The sequence below is a fragment of the Rattus norvegicus genome, chromosome 16, assembly GCF_036323735.1.
Source record: "Rattus norvegicus strain BN/NHsdMcwi chromosome 16, GRCr8, whole genome shotgun sequence".
Classification (NCBI taxonomy): domain Eukaryota; kingdom Metazoa; phylum Chordata; class Mammalia; order Rodentia; family Muridae; genus Rattus; species Rattus norvegicus.
In genome coordinates, this window is record NC_086034.1 from 57,750,212 (window position 1) to 57,768,199 (window position 17,988).

The following is a 17,988-nucleotide window of genomic DNA, read 5'->3' on the forward strand; positions in this document are numbered from 1 at the left end:
GATTAAAACAGACACAGAAGGAACACCCATTCAGAGCCTGCCCCACATGTGGCCCATACATATACAGCCACCCAATTAGACAAGATGGATGAAGCAAAGAAGTGCAGGCCGACAGGAGCCGGATGTAGATCACTCCTGAGAGACACAGCCAGAATACAGCAAATACAGAGGCGAATGCCAGCAGCAAACCACTGAACTGAGAATAGGACCCCCGTTGAAGGAATCAGAGAAAGAACTGGAAGAGCTCGAAGGGGCTCGAGACCCCTTATGAACAACAATGCCAAGCAACCAGAGCTTCCAGGGACTAAGCCACTACCTAAAGACTATACATGGACTGACCCTGGACTCTGACCTCATAGGTAGCAATGAATATTCTAGTAAGATCACCAGTGGAAGGGAAGCCCTTGGTCCTGCTAAGACTGAACCCCCAGTGAACTAGACTGTTGGGGGGAGGGCGGCAATGGGGGGAGGATGGGGAGGGGAACACCCATAAAGAAGGGGAAGGGGAGGGATTAGGGGGATGTTTGCCCGGAAACCGGGAAAGGGAATAACACTCGAAATGTAAATAAATACTCAAGTTAATAAAAAAGAAAGTGTCCCCACTAGCAGCATTTCTTATGCTCTAGTGGATGGCCCTACACCCATACATACAGGGGCCATTGGATATAGTGGGTTATGAAAAGAGAAAAAAGAAAGTAAAGGAGGAAGGAAGGAAAAGAAAAAAGGGTAAGAAAAAAAGAGGGGAGCATGTTGGTGGATATGTGTGAGTATATATATTCACATATATATGCACACACACATACACACATTCATGAAACAAGAGAAAGTTTAAAAAGCACAAAGTATAAGAGCCATGTTTGAAATTATCTTCATTAAATGCTACTTAAGAATTTAAAAACTAGGGGTTGGGGATTTAGCTCAGTGGTAGAGCGCTTGCCTAGGAAGCGCAAGGCCCTGGGTTCGGTCCCCAGCTCCAAAAAAAAGAACCAAAAAAAAAAAAAAAAAAAAAAAAGAATTTAAAAACTGTAAAGATAACTAAAAATGATTCAAGTAGGTTTCAACAATGCCTGTACATCTAGCCGTACAAAAATGCCAGTATGTCAAAGTAAGAAGACCAATGTTTATATTTACACTATAAATGTTCAACAAATTTCAAAACTTACCAATAGTTTTAACTCTACTTTTCAGCTGAGTAGAATTCCTCTTCTTACTCTTTGATTTGGGAGTTTTGTCTTTAGAAGCCAGGCTGGCCTGTGCAGATGCTTTCCTTGTTTTAAATGTTTTAGTTACTGTGGTTGGATCTATGGGGTCAGGCATACTGCTAAAGCTTTCCAATGACTCTTCATCAAACTGACGTCCTCTCCTGCTTGTATCTGGTTGACGTTTGCGGTTACTATTTGTAGCTTTCTCTACAGACACTGCAAATCCAGTCTTGAAAAATGGCTTTTCTACTCCTCCTTCTTGATCATATAACCATGGTGTCTTAGTGTTTTCAGTTTCCTCTTCAGGCTGTTTCTGATTCCTTACCAAGAAGAAAAAGTTTTATATGTCACGATTTTGATTTATTTATATTTACTGCAGTCTCCATACATGGAATAGATTTCAGTTAAAAAAAAAAATCAACAGTCTAGAAAAACATTTTCACAAAAACATCCAACTTTTTATCAAGTTTTTTACCCAGCAAGTGTTTTACAAATATTTTTCAGGGACACTGACTGACATATATTTTGACTCAAAACAAGAGTCTCCAGCATAAAGGACAAATTCAGCCACAATTTGTTCTATATGACCTGTGAACCAGAAGTAGTGTTTGTTTCTATTCTTAAAAGTTATATTTTTAACCAGAAAATTATTACACATGGAGAAATTATACATGGAATTCATGGTTTTTTGTTATTTTGGTTTGTTTGGTTTTGGTTGCTCAGGATAGGGCATGTCTGTGTAACAATTCTGGCTGTCCTGGCTTTGGAAACCAGGCTGGCCTCAAACTCAGAGATCCACCTGCCTCGTCTTCCTGTGTGCTAAGGTTAAAGGCATTGTGCCAATATGCCCAGTGAAATTCACACTTAAATTCCTATAAAGAAAATATTATGAACATATAGTCACTCTCATCTTTATAGATTGTCCTTGGCTGTAATTTGGTTGTTTTAATAAAAATTGTATAGATAAATGGCTATGACAGAGTATGGTCTGCATAACTTAAAATACTTCCTTGCTAGCACTTAACAGTAAGTTTTATGATTTTTGTTAATGACTACTAAGTTTTAACTCTCTTAAACCTGGGTTAGTCACTTAACCCAGGTTATCTATAATAGTTCTGATTTAGTAAGATAAAGATATCTAATCTGAAATATTTCAAGTAGCTAAAACAAGATATGTACTCCATTCTAACCATGACATACATACATAATGAAAAATCAGAGTTGTTTCTTCTACCAAGACCATATAAAGCATTGATGATAAAGCAGAAGATCACAACAGGAAGCCCAGTTCACTGAAGCTTTGAATAAATATTCATTGCTTGTGATTCCCTCTCCCTTCTAAATGGCAACTGCACATTAAGCACTGTGTCAAGCTCTGATGAAAGAACACTTTCATAATGAAAGGGGAACTTAGTAGAAAAAAAGGAAGGTTAAGCTAACGAATAAGGAATCAACAATGTCAAGAAGATGAAGTAATTCCTAGAGGTGACTGTGACACAGGAATTCTAAGATTTATCTGTTAATCTAGTGCCCCTCCAAAGTTTATGTTTAACGACAGTGACAAATGCTAATTTAGGAAGCGGAGACATGACTAGGTGGAGGCATAGTGTGCATTGTTTACTGTGTATCTCTAAAGATTTGAGGTAGAAAAAAGAATCACAGAGATCCTTCTAACAGAACTCTGCATCCAACTGATATCTATGCTTTTCAATCTTCTGGGCTGTTAGTTTGCTTTTAAGTACATAACAATGAGGCTGAAAGTATTCTTGTAGCTGCCTTGCCTACTGCCCCTTACACTATCTCAATTTGCCTATTTCTCCCAGAATAAACAAACTAAAAAAGGGTATAGGAAATTCTTTTTGAGTTAGCTACCAAAACGGTTTTCTGGATTAATATTTACTTATGTAAGTTAGTTGTTTCTATAGCTGCAAAAATACCTTAAAAAAAAAAAAAAGGATGGTAGCCTCTTAAACTATTTTGTCAGAGATTACCATATTAAAAATTAACAAACATGAGAAAGAGAATATAAACTCCTTACTATGGCTGATACCATGTACCATCAAATAAAAGTTTGTTTGAGAGAATTCTAGTATGTATCCCTGGCTGGCCTGCAACTCAGTATATAGACCAAACTGGCCTTGATCTCCAAAGATCTGCCTGCCTCTGCCTCTCTGCCTCTCTGCCTCTCTGCGCCTCTGCGCCTCTGCCTCTGCCTCTGCCTCTGCCTCCTGAGAACTTGTATTCAAGACATGTGTCACAAGGTCTGACTAAAACAATCAAATAATACTCAATATAATAATACTTGAATGGTATTCAGAGGCTGTGAATCAAACAACTATTCCCTGACAGTTACTACTAGTTTCCAGTACTAAGTTGGTAAACACTGAACTTTCTTAATCTAAAGACAAATAACAAATCAAAATAAAATCACACATTTCTGCTTATATTATATGAATCTTGTAAGATACCCTGGACTAAAACTCTGGTAGCTGTTAAGTTCTTAAGACTGAGGAATATCTACACAATGTAAAAACTTTATATAACCAATACTCTATCAAGCTGCACAATCACAAAAATCCTCCCTATGTTGTGTCACAAAGTGAACCGTGGGCCACCAACATAGGTCAACATGTAAATGGTGTCAAGCCTGACCACAGAGTGTGATCCCTAGGACCCATATGGTTGAGATAACCTACTCCCTCAAAGTGTCCTTTGACCTCCATTTGCACACACACAGACAAGCACCACACAAACTAAATATAATTTTTAAAAAATTAAGTAAATGGTAAAAGCATCCAACTTTGACACATAAGTACCTTTGCTTTTCTGCTCCAAGAGAAGAACTGCTTTCAAAGGGTTTTGGGAAAGCCATATACTCTGTTTTCCCTGAAGGATTTTGAGCTAATGGCTGCTGCTGTTCAGTGGGTGTAGAAACATTCTGAGAAAAATCTCCAAAATTAGAAGGAAATAAAGGGCTGAAATTCATTCCTAATAAAAACACAGGGAAGAAAAGAATGAAGAAGTACCTTAGCCTTAAATGAAATTAAAATTTATTTTTAAGAGATTTAACTGATTGAGTATCCTATCCAAACCTATCAAAACAAACCATCAGTTCAATAAACTAATGCTCGTTTACTACTCACAGCTCAGTCTACTTACATCTGAGATATTTGTGACACTAAATAAATTAATGGTTCTTTCTTAAGAACTAGAAGTTAGGGCTGGAGAGAAAGCTCAGCCATAAGAGCAGTAGATGCTTTTCCAGAGGACTTGGCTTGGATTCCCAGCACCTATTTGGCAGTCCATAGCTGTCTGTAACTCCAGTCCCAGGAGTCAATGTGCTCTTCTGGTCTCTCTGGGCACTGCATGCATGTGATGCAGACACATATGCAATTAAAAGACACGTTAAAAACAAAATGTAAAAAAAAGAACAGAAAACAAAAAAGAACTAGACTTTATATGAGCAGAGAGATGGCTCAACAGTCAACATGAACTGCTTTTGCAGACAGAGTTCATTTCCCAACACCCACATAGACCACGATAACCAGTATTTCAGCTTCAGGGGATCTGACACCCTCTTCTAGCCTCAGTGGGCACTGTACTTACATGCACAATCCTACATTCACACACACACATATATAATTAAAAATTAAAATAAAATGTTAAAAAAACTAGAAATCATAATTAAGTGCCTTTATCAAATTATGACAGGGTGCCAGTCTCAATTATAAGTACCTTATATAGAATTTCACAATAATGAAATTTATTACTTTATAAACAATATTCAAAATAATGCTATGAATTTCATACTAAGCACATTGACTCATCTGGTACAGGTATGACTATTATTAATGTGAAAGTAACACATGCACATTTATTACTTAAAAGCCTACTCAAAGAACATTTGCTATCAATATTACTCAAGAAGTAAAGAGAAGTTGTTCAAGTTATTAATGCCCATGCTTTGAAAATCCTGTTGAGAAAACACTGTGGAATGTGAATATTAACATTCATAAAGACTTCCCCCCTTCCTTCTCTGCATTCCTCGGCAAGGGATTCAGTCCTTCTTCCACCTTCATTGACTTGTTCTAACACATTCAACCGTCTCCTTGCCACTAGTGTCTCTGCTCAGGCCATCACTCTCTCCCTAACATCCCTAAAAGAGCCTTCTAGTCAGTTTCCCTCCTACATCCTCTCTTCCAACTCCTCAGTAATATCACAGTATAATCTTCCTGAAATAAGACTTCCCTGCTATCCCCAGCTCACAGTACTTCTCTAGTCCCTCTTGAACACAACATAAAACTTAAGCTTCTTTTGCACATCACAGAAGGCCTTTGCTATTCTCCAGTCATGTCAATCACTTCCCTGACTTAACTACCTCTAAATTCTCCAAATGATATTTCATTGCTTTAAAACCCTTAAGTGGTTCCATTTGGTTAAAGTGGTTCCATTGGCTAAAAAGTCTTTCCTATTTTAATCATTAAGAAAATGAACTTTTGCTTAAATATCATCTTTTCTAACACCGACTTGCTCCTATTCTCCAAGTACGTGTATCCCTACTCGACAGCAGCTACTGTGCTGCTCTGAGAATTTATTAATAGCATTATTACCTTCCTAACTAGACTCTGAATTCCCTTAAAGATTCATCTTAACTCATCTTTGGATTCAAGTAACATATAGTACCTGGCATATAATGAACCAAAGGGGAAAGCTAATACACAGTAAAATTGCCTTAACAAAACCCTACACTAAATGCCTCACAGAGATGTGGGTGCTCTTAAGTAGTCTTACTCATCTTCAACTCCCTAATGGTTTACCTGGTGACAATAGACCTTAAACAATGCCAGTATCTTTCCCCTTTATAAATAGCTGAGTTTTGTTAGCAATCATGTTTATTAACTTTTCATTATAAGAACAATGTAGAAAAATGTAAGTTTAATATAAGTGTTTCTGAGCAACTCCAAAACATGTCAAAAATTCATGCAACATGTTCACGACTGATCAATGTACAGAAACTAAGTGTCAATAAAGAGCTCAGCCACAAATGGGACATCTATAAAGAGGTTGTCCCAAAAAGTTCAGGGAATGTCTAGAAACTGGGGATGCAAAGTTTTAAAGACCTAGTGTTTGGGGAGGACCAAAGTGAACAGTGTCTTCTGGACGTAAGAGAATCGTTGTGGCATTCATGAGCTCACAGCAACTATGGCTGTTTGCAGAAGGTCTATACAAGACCAAACCAGTCAACATTCTAGCGTAGAAGACAGAAAGGTTCATGAGCTCCCTGTGACTTCTCCATCACTAGCTGAGGAACTACTGACAGTTGGTAGCTTTGAAGGAAGGAAGGAGGGAGGGAGGGAGGGAGGGAGGGAGGGAGGGAGGGAGGGAGGGAGGGTGGGTCAGTTTTCTTTAAGGGTGCCAAGTGGATGGAACCAGACTCAGGAGTTTATGAGCAGCTAAATTCACTTGGTCATTCAAAAAGTATATAAAGTTGGGAGAGGGTGGAGGGTGAATCTGGACAAGTAGGGAGGATGATGGGGCAGTGAATATGACCATACTACATTTTATGAATGTCAGAAATTTCCAAAGAATAAAAGAATTATGTATTTTAAAATACTCATGTAATATAGATGGGCAAGGGGTTCACAAAGTCCTATCCCTACTTGAAAAGCTGCTGTCAACTGATGGCTGACAAAGGGAAAGAAGCTGCTGCTCACACTCCAGTAGATTGTCTCAACCATGCTCGTACTGAGTAAACTGAAGAGTACACGCTGGGAGCACAGGAAGAATCCTATAGAAGAGTACAGGAGGGGTAACTGCTTAAAACACATCATAAGAAACTCTCAAACAATAAAAACAGAAAAATCCATAAAATAGATAAATTATAATCTCAAATTTTTTTTTTTTTTTTTTGAGACAGATCTCATTTAGCACAGAGTGGCCTCACACTCAGTATGTCTCTCAGACTGCCCTGGAGTTCCTAACCCTACTGCCGCTGCTTGGTGAATGCTGGGATAATAGGCATGTATATCATACACAGTTCAAATCTTCACATTTACAAATTTATCTTTCCTTCAGGTTTTCAGTTACCTACCTGGTGCAAAAGATGGGAAGTTAGTAAACCCAGGCAGGTTCAGCAAATTTACAGGCTGTGTTGGGAAGCTGAAAGGACAAAATAAACTGGGAGAAGAGGGGTGTGAGGCACTGCTGCCTCTTTCTTTGCTTCTAGGCTTTTCTGGGTGCTGATTTTGTTGGCGCATAAGTTCAGTTAGCATTTGTTTTAACCTATAAAAAAGCCAGTAATTTAAGTCAGTGTACCATCAATGAACTAACTTCAACAACAATTCATGTAAGCAATGACTCAATAGCATTCAGAATAGACAGTCTGTTCTGACCCTATAAGTATTTGTTTGCTCTGTTGACTCAATTCAATAATTTAGCTTGGCTCAATTTAATAGCTCAGCCACTGGAACAAGTATTGAGCTTAGTTCTAATAGACATAGGTATAAATATAAGAACCTAAATTTTTGTTTGCTCATTGATTTATTGTTGTATAATTTAAATACTATATATTTTATCTAACATTAAGTATACAATTCAATACAAATTTTATAAACAAAAGCCAGGCCCACAGTAACAGATCATGGCTGTAATTTTCAGTCAAAAGACTGATTACAATTTGGTTCATGCCTTTTTCCTTGAAGGTAACTGTAACACTCTCCTTTCATTTTTAGCATTCACTGTACAGTATTACTAGTTTTACTCAGACAGGTTACCTCTGGACATTATTCTGCTGCCATGTTAGCTGTGTGTAGCACTGGTTCAGCTGGTGCATGATAAGGTGTACTTGAGGGGACGCTACATTGCTGGGCAGAACACTGTATGGACCTGTTAGAAGAGTCTGCAGCAAGCAAGATAAAGTCTGTTGGAAGACAATGGTGACAATAGTTACAATATATTGAATAAACTGTGTACTGCTTCAAAACGATGTAAATTTAAAAAAAATACATTTCAAAGATAAAATTTACCTGCTGGTCTTGCATCAGAGTCTGACAAATATTGACACTGAAATCAAGTTGTTTCTTTAGCTGATTAATTTGTTCTTGCCACTGTTCCTTCTCTTCTATGTAAGAGAGCTCTGACACCCATCGTAGGTTTTCTTGTCGTTGCATGCTGATATTCTGCTGCCTTGTCTTGGCTAAAGGACGGTAATTCCCATCTGCTGAAACAGGGCGATGGTTCTTCCACCTAATGCAACATTTAGAGGAGTAAGTTGTCATATGAGATAACCTGATTTTTTAAATGTGCCAACAAACCTCAAGTCTTAGTCTATAGAGCGTTATTTCTTTATTCAGTATTAAAACTAGAGAAGGGGGAAAATCACATATTTTTAGCTCATCCAATTATTTTTTAATTGTGTTCTAGTCTTTATTAGTATTCTTACACTAAAGGCTAACTATATTCTACAAAATAAAATGACTTTTTAGACTAAAGCACTTTTCCATCCTTCATCCTTTACTTCCTCAAGTGGCACAATTTTATCTGGTTAACATTTACTCTTAAATGTTTATCATTACTAAAAGTAAAGATGTAGACCAGAGATGGCTGGGCGGAATGGGCACTTGCCACCAACCCTGATAACCCAGAGGTCAATTCCCAATTCCCTAGGAAGAAAGAGAGAACCTACCCCTGAACTTTCTTCTAACCTCCATTTGTGCAACACGATACACACACACACACACACACACACACACACACACACACACACACACACACACACACACAGTTTCTGCTTTGCTTTGTTTATAGACAAGGTCTTATTACATTGCTCTGGTGTCAAGCAACCCTTCAAGCAGAAGCTGAACTATCAGTATACACTGTTACTGCTAGCAACACAGTCAGTTTTTTAACAGAACTTTTCACTACCTGAAAATTTATTTTTTGTTTAATTCCCCCAACAACAGCAAAGATGAAAGCTTAGGTATGATTCCTGATCTGGTCTAGGTGGGAACTATTACAGCAACATCTTTAGGTTAAAAAAAAAAAATCTGTCATTTATATATGCAATCATCTACAAATAAAGATTTTGACTTCTTAAAAAAAACTAATTAAAAAACCCCAGGTGTTCTCTCCACCCCTAAAATGTTTAGAATTTCCTGAGTGGCAGATTCTGTTTGTTATGCAGAACAAGCCCCTTTTAACTAAGCCAGAGTTTATAACTCTTGGCTCTTTATGATGAAGGGCATGGTCGACAGAAAAATCAATCTGGTTGTTACTTCCAGACCTACCCACTGATCTTTGGGGAAGGAAATGAAACCAGAGATTGAATCTGATTATCAATGGCATATTACTTAGTCAAATATAGCTACATAATAATAAAATTTCCATAAACTCTCTTAAATGACTTCAAAGAATTTCAAGGGTGGTAACCAACTTTCCAGGTGGAACTTAAAGAAGGTAATGAAGACCTACACACTTCCATTCATTATAGGCATTTATAGCTTTTCCACTTTAAGCAGCCAAGTTGAATAATAATTTGGTAAAATGTTTTCCAAAGTTGTAGTAAATTATTAAATCTGAAGACAAATTGTGGAAATTCTCATTTTAGTCAAGACAGGAAAATATAGTTAATTTGTGGACTTGTACTAAAAGGAATAATACTCTTGTGGGACTAAGTTCTTTAATTTGTAAGATCTGCATTACCTTTGAGTAGTTGGTGCCATTATGAACTAAATTTTAGGGTATTTGATTAATTGGTAGGAACATCAGAACTGCTTGGTATCATAAAGACTTGAGATACTTAAAATCAAGTAACACTTAAACACTGTAACTAACCTGTTTTTGGTTTCCTTTACATTGTAGGAATTTTGATTCATGCTAGGATGATACATAGGGAAGTTATCATTGGAACTGGCATCCTGCTCCTCTTCTTCCTCTTCATCTGTTCGAACAATTCCTTCTGAAAGATAACCATCCTCATCTCCATCTTCATCTAATGCACACTGAGTAGAGCCTCCCCAGGTTGCCATTGTTCTAGGGATAATGAGATGAAACAGGATTATGATGGAGATTAGCTAGATATGTTAAGAGCTATAAAGCTATGATTTTGATTAATATGAAAACATACATGCATATAAAATTTCATTTCATCACAGAATTTTGAGACATTATCTTATATTGCTGCCATACAGACTGTATAGTTTGCCTTCCACAAAATATTATTTAAAGAAATTAAAATAATCATTACATCTTCTGGAAAGTTTTTCTTTAACCAAGCTTCTCCTGTCCTTCCTTAAATAAGAGCCCTCCATTTCGGTACTACCTAACAACATTTTCTGCAGTAGTTGTGATGGTCTGTCTGTGCTGCTGCCCTGTGCAGCAGGTATAGGACACATGAATGCTGCTGATATGACTGGGACAAAAGCAAAGTTTAGCTTATTTAAACAGCTACTGTATTTATCAGCTGTGATATTAGAACAACTCTAGACCTAAACATGCTAAACTATCTCCTTTAGCAATCCCTCTCTAATCAGGGGATGTTTACATAACCCAAGTATATAGATATAGTTATACAATTTAAACATCTTCTGATAATCACGAAGAAACTGATTTTAAAAAAATTTTGCTGTGTGTATGTGTGTGTAATTATACTATTTATTAAAAAATACTAAGGGGATGAGATGCTTATTTTTAAATGAAGAACTAAATATTTTTGGGACCAGAGAGATGGTTCAGCAGGTAAAAGCAATTGCTGCCCAATTAGGGAACCTGAGTTTACTTTTCGGTATCCACATAGGACAACCTCACAAGCAGCTCTAACTACTGTGCCACAGGAAACCAACAGCTGTAGCCTCCACAGGTAGACGTGCTAGCACACACACACACACACACACACACACACACACACAGTTGAAAAGTAGAAGTAAATTAAAATTAAAGGAATATTTAAGACTGAAGTGCACAAATATTGTTTTCCAAAGTTCAGTAATAAATATTTTGATGTCATAATTTTAAATGCTTAGAACTCTACTTTATTCAAGTAATACAAAATTCCAGAAGGATGTTTAAAATCATTTTGGAAATTACTGAAACTTCTGCCCTTATCACGCCAAAATTCTTTCCATTCATGTATGTATGTATGTATGTATGTATGTATGTATGTATGTATGTATGTATATCAAAAGTGAGCATCTTGGCTACACAGAAAAGCTCTTTCTCAAAAAAACAAAAAGGAAAAACAAAAGTCAGCAAATCAACAATTTTTTAAATTAAACACTGGAATGAAAATAAATCCAAAGATATAATAAGTTTGGCACTAACAGAATGAGGTATGATAAGGTATGATAGGAAAACACTAAAAGTTTTCCACAACTAAACTGTTCAGAGCAGAAGACTTTGTATGTACAGTAAAAACAAGTCAGGAAGCCTTTGCTAATGGGTTGGGCTAGCCTTGTAGGCAGTACAAAGTGCATATGCATGTTTCTTAGAGCCAAGGCTATAGTTAAGACACATGATGTAACACAGGTTTGGCAATGCTGGAAACACCTTGTATTCACTTAGCATTTAATTCTGACTACATTTTTGGCTGCAGTATGTTAGAAATAAACAATTTTTGTAAGCCCCATGCCCCATTCAGTCAGTCATATGAACCCATAGAAGGGGGTCACAACCTACAGGTTAAGAAGCTGGCTCTGGGGGTTTGGGGGTTGGGGATTTAGCTCAGTGGTAGAGCGCTTGACTAGCATGCGCAAGGCCCTGGGTTCGGTCCCCAGCTCCGAAAAAAAAAAAAAGAAGCTGGCTCTACACAAATGATTCTGAAACCAGATGCTCATCAGAAATATCTGAAGAGTTCTGTGAAAGAGCAGATACACAGTGGCCAGAACAGGAAATATTTATTCAGTAAAATGCACATTAAGACTTCAAAAGTATAAAAACTCCTAAGAAGAAGAGAGCATTTATCATATTTTAGAAATGCCACCTGAATATCTGAAAAGGTAAGACTATGACCTTTCAGGATTTCAAATTTTAAAATACGTATTACTATACAGCTAATTAACTTATCTTACAAATAACTCCTTCACAAATACTCCAAATATGGGACTTTCAAACTCATTTCTAAAAACTTAAAGTTTTGCAAAGACTCTGTATCACCATTTGATCAAATACCAGAGTAACTGAAATAGAAGGGAAGCTGTAGAAAATGGCTGAATTGAGTTCTTCTTAGTCACACGTTGAAAAACACTTGCTTCGGTGAAACAGCTGATTTATGCTGGGTTGTCCAGGAAGATGAGTCTGCCTGACTTAACGATCTGGTAAATGATGTCTAAAAGATGTCTGAAGTGAGTGTCTTACTTTTCTGTCCTACTTTGCTGAGGAGTGCCCAGGTTCTCAGATCCGTCACTTCTCAGTGACACAGCCACTGGAGATGCGGTCTCAGCCAGCCCTTGCCTCCTCTGGTGTTCAGCCATTAGAGCTTCAAGTTGCTTCCTTCTCTGTCGCAGCTCTTCCCTCAACATTTCATGTCTTCGCATGTCTGACCACAGCTATTATTTTAAAAACCAGAATCAAGTAAATATTTGGATTTGCTGAAGCCTTAAAGAATAAAAGTCTTAATGATACTATCAGTACAACGGTGTTCAATTTTCAAAGTTTCTCTTTTCATTCTAAGATATCCAGAAAAAGACTCAATGATTAAGAGTGTGTGCTGCTCGGGTTGGGGATTTAGCTCAGTGGTAGAGCGCTTGCCTAGCGAGTGCAAGGCCCTGGGTTCGGTCCCCAGCTCCGGGAAAAAAAAAAAAAAAAAAAAAAAGAGTGTGTGTTGTTCTTGCAAAGGGTCTGAGTTGTTTCACACATATCAGGTGACAGAGGACGGCCTGCTAAGTCTGGCTTCCAGGGACAGACAGCTGGCACTTCTGGCCTCCACGGGCACCTACACTCATGTGTACATGCCTCCACCATAACACACACAATTAGAAAAACTACAGTTCAAATCTTTAAAGATGTTCAAAAGTGTCAAATAGTATTTTAGGGACACAAAAAGGCATTTATTAACTGTTCATGAAAACAAGTACTAAGTACACTTTATGAACTATTTGAGAAAAGCCATGGTATTATGCAAGCCAAATAAAAATGAAGTATCAAAGAACAGGGCTTTCTAAATGAAATAATTAGTGTTTTCTATAACTGCTCCTATATTTGCTAATAAGGAATATGATTATTTTGAAACAATATAACTTCAGGAGGGGAAGGTTTATTTCCCAACTTAAAAAAAAAAAGACGGAAGATAATAAAAAATATACTTCACGGGTCTGGGGATTTGGCTCAGTGGTAGAGCGCTTACCTAGGAAGCGCAAGGCCCTGGGTTCGGTCCCCAGCTCCGAAAAAAAGAACCAAAAAAAAAAAAATATATATATACTTCACATATATTGCCTGTCCAGAAAAGTCCCATTCCTAACCATATCCATCACCAAAAAAACAAAAAACAAAACAAAAAAACCCAACAACTTTACAGACTCAGAGGGTAGATTAGGAGCCAAATCAGGAACACAGTAGACTGCACCATACCTCATTATCCACTACTGATGAATCTTCAGGCTCAATATCACACTTGCTTGTACTAGTCTCATTCTCATTAACAGTCGGAGTTGACGTAATAGCTGGCAGATATTTTTTTGTGGGACCACTACTTATACTAGTGGCTGATAGCTAAAAAACAAAATACCATGTATGTATATAAATATATACATATATACACACATACACACATATAAACAATGCTATATGTGTGTGTGTATATATAATATATACATATATATATATATGACAAATACTACTACAGGGCACTAATTGAACTTATTTCATAAAAGCAGTTATTTTACTTCTTTAGAGCTCTAGTGCCATATTTAATCTGCTATTATGGGACTAAAAAGAGGCACCATGATCCAAAACAATAGAAGAAAACAAACATGGTAACAGGCTAAAGGTGATGAGAATTAACAATTGGTGTAGTAAAAACATATAAATCAAATATTGGGAGATGGGTGAGAGTTTACACTCGACCCAACCTCGGCACACACTCCTTTGGATATTATTTATATTGAAGATAAAGGACAAAAGAATTAGAAAAAAAATGGGAAAATTACAAACTTAGAAATAGTTGTGGGCTGGAGAGATGGCTCAGCCGTTAAAAGGCTAGGCTCACAACCAAAAATATAAGAAATAGTTGTGTCAGAAACAGCTTGATATTTTCTCTTTCTTCAAATGCAAGTTTAACTACACAGTAAAGTTAACCAGACTAGAAAGATGGTTCAGTAGGTAAAGTTCTTGGTTTACAAGCTTTGAGGACCTGCATTCAGATCCCTAGGACTCACATAGAAGGCCAGCATAGGCACAAGGGCCTATAATCTCAGTTCTGGGACAGAAACAAGAGAATACCAGGGACTCATTGGTAATGCACTTGAATCACTAAGTCCCAGTTCGGTGAGAGAGACTCTCTATAAAGTATGATTGAAGTGTGACAGAAGATAACACCTGGTATCAACCTCTGGTTTCCACACAGGTTTGTGTGTGCGCACACACACACACACACACACACACACACACACACACACACACACACAAATGAATAAAGCTATACATAATAAATCAATATAATTTTAGGAAGATCTCAAGAGAGTATATTCTATATCATCCTGACATCTAATATAACATGGGAAAAATTATCTTACTCTCCGCTCCATCCAAAGAACCTATATTATAGAGTACGATATACTAAACAAAAGCATATAAGTTAAAATTATAGCTATATATAATTATTTTCTTTAAATAACTCATGGAGGGAGGGATCTGGGTGAGAGAAGACGAGGAGGGGAGGGCTGTGAGAACTGAAAACATGGGGGCATCTCTATGAATAGCTGGAGACCTGAGACTGGGTAACGGGGAAGAAGCTACAGGGTGACCCTAGCTGAGACTCCTACCAGAGGATATGGAGATTGAAGTGGTCACCTCCTATATCCAGGCTGGACTTCCAATGGAGAGAGGAGGACATCAATCCATTCACAAAACCTTCAACCCCAAATGTGTCCTGCTGACAAGATGTGCAGGGATAAAGATGGAGCAGAGACTGAGGCAACGGTCAACCATGACTGCCCAACATGAGACCTGCCATGTAGGAGAGCAAACCCCTGACACTATTAATGATACTCAGCTATTCTTGAAGACAGGAACCTAAGATAATTGATTCCAGAGAGATTTCATTGAGCAGAAGATAGAAACAGATGCAGAGACCCACAGGTGGAACTTGGGGAGTCTTGTGGAAGAGTCTAGGAAAAAACCTGAGTGAGCCGAAGAGGATCAAGGCACACCACAAGACCACCTACAGAGTCAATTAACCTAGGCCCATGGGGGCTCACAATGACTGAACCACCAATGAAAGGACTTGTAGAGGCTCAACTTAAGCCCCCTACATGTTTGAAGCAGATGTGCAGCTTGGTCCCTCATGGTAGAGGCTGGCACTGGCTCTGATACCTGCAACTGGATTCCCTTCCCCTAGGCTGGACTGCCTGGTTGGGCCTCAGTGGGAAAGATCGTACTTAATGTCAGTGTGGGCGGTACCCAAGGAGAGCTTCCCCTTCTATGAGGAGAAGGGGAGAGGGTAAGGGGGTAGGGACTTGTAAGGTTGGAACTGGGAAAACAGAGAGGGGGGCTGTGATCAGAATGTAAAATGAATAAATTAATAATTAATGGATAAAAATTACTTATGATGGTTTAAAGCCTTACTGTGTAATCATAGGTCAATAAAAATGGGATGTTGATCTATATCTGCTAAATGTAAGCCAGAATATCTTAATGTGATAATAGCTTTGAGTTTTCATGTCATGACTAAATGGATAACTAGGCCAATACAAAAAGTAACCATTTAATTCCCATGTACTATTTTTCAAAGTAAACAAAAAAAAATCTATTTCATTATTATTTCATTCACTTCAATAATCAGAAAAATATAATCTGTCACCTTGCACTAGTAAAGACAGACTAGTTCAAACTGACATTAGTTTTTAAACATTCTCAACACACTGAAAGAAGTAAATTTTATAATTACCTGAAGGTCAGGGCATGCCTTTTGAACTGCTTGAATTTTCTCTTGAATTTCAATCAATTTCTTTCTTTCCTCCTGCAACTGTTTAAGCTCTCTCTGCTGCTGCTGTAGTTTGGCCTCATAAAATTTCTCTCTATAATTAAATTGACATATTTGTGGACTCCAATAAAATAAGGATACTAAGCAAAACATTACACAGTAAGCACCTAGCTAAATAACTGGCTCTTGAGGTTTTATGGTAGGTTTGAAAGCAAACGCTTACTACTATACCTTGTTTTTTCATTTACCCCAGTATCTACTTTATTAGAATTTTCTCTTGCATTATTGGAATTTTGTTTGGTATCTTCTTCTGCTACATAGAAGTCATCCAAATTTGATGCAGCAGGAACAAGCACTTGAGTTGCATCATCATCCTGAAACAGCAAAATTATATAAAACTATCATGAAATCCAAGACAGTATCTAATTTGCACCTTATATAATTTAGTAGGCTAAAAACTGACATACATTAAATATCAGTTGATATAAATATTTGATATAATTCCTACAGAAAACTGAAGTGTATCCTCTGTCAATGATAAGAAATTAAGTGTTGAAACTAAAATGAGCCCGTTACAATCTTTGTCATTCTAGGGATTGAATGCAGGGCCTTGGGCACATCAGGCGAGTGTTCTATGATATACTGACATCCTTAGCCCCACCATTTAAACTCTGAGCTGTCAATACTTAGTGCTATGGTTGGGATAAGGCTTGAGCGCATTCCCCAAAAGTGCACATGTTATTTTCAACCCCCACTGTGAAATATTAGGAGGATGAAAATTTAATCCCAGTATGGTGTTTTGACATGAGGCCTTTTAGAGTTACCAGATTAGGTAGATTAATAAAGGTGGAGCCCCCATAACTGAACGCCGGTAGCTTTACAAGGAGAAGAAGGGTACAGAAAGGGCTATGGGAGGGGCGAAGGAGGGAGAAAACACTGGACATGAAAGGACAGACTCAGGTATATACTGTTCATTCCCCATCATCTTTTGCCATGGACTGTCTTGCACAGCCTTTTAACATTTAACCAGAATTTGGACCCTTAAAACCTTACTGTAAACTAAATAAGATATATATATCTTATATATATATAGACACAATCTCAGGTATTTCATTACAGTATTATCAATTAAAACCTGTTTGACAAAAATTAACCTGCTTCATTTTGGGAGAGGGGTTGGGGGCTCAGGGTGGCAGGGTATTATAGCCTTGGCTGTTCTGGACCTATCTCCGTAGACCAGGCTGGCCTCAAACTCACAGAAGCCTGCCTCTGCCTCCCGAATGCTGGAATTAAAGGAGCATGCCAACATTGTCCAGCAACTTGCTTTTTCTTATCTTGTTGAAATAATGAGCTATCAAAGAATAGCATTGTGTCAAATATGCAGAAACTAAAAAATTATCATGGAGCAAAAAATAAAATTAACTTGACAGTAAATTTTAAGATGTATCTATTATAGTATTTCAAAGATTTATTTATTTATTTTTCATGTATATGAGTACACTGTTGCTATCTTCAGACACACCAGAAGAGGGCATCAGATCCCATTACAGATGGTTGTGAGCCACCATGTGGTTGCTGGGAACTGAACTCAGGACCTCTAGAAGAGCAGTCAGTGCTCTTAACCACTGAGCCATCTCTCCAGCACCCTATTAT

General features: G+C 37.6%; 1 protein-coding gene across 23 annotated transcripts in view; it reads right to left on the reverse strand.

Annotated features, from left to right (window-relative positions):
• Positions 1-17,988, reverse strand: part of Pcm1 (pericentriolar material 1) — a 97,010-nt gene that overhangs the window by 38,379 nt on the left and 40,643 nt on the right. For all 23 annotated transcript variants that reach the window (XM_008771284.4, XM_006253188.5, XM_006253183.5 and 20 more), the window contains 10 exons: positions 16,567-16,709; positions 16,300-16,429; positions 13,764-13,904; positions 12,552-12,742; positions 10,035-10,232; positions 8,228-8,447; positions 7,976-8,121; positions 7,294-7,484; positions 4,019-4,190; positions 1,164-1,522 (listed from right to left, as the gene is read on the reverse strand). In XM_008771284.4, coding sequence (XP_008769506.1) covers positions 1,164-1,522; positions 4,019-4,190; positions 7,294-7,484; positions 7,976-8,121; positions 8,228-8,447; positions 10,035-10,232; positions 12,552-12,742; positions 13,764-13,904; positions 16,300-16,429; positions 16,567-16,709 — 1,891 coding nt within the window. The remainder of the gene's footprint in view (positions 1-1,163; positions 1,523-4,018; positions 4,191-7,293; positions 7,485-7,975; positions 8,122-8,227; positions 8,448-10,034; positions 10,233-12,551; positions 12,743-13,763; positions 13,905-16,299; positions 16,430-16,566; positions 16,710-17,988) is intronic.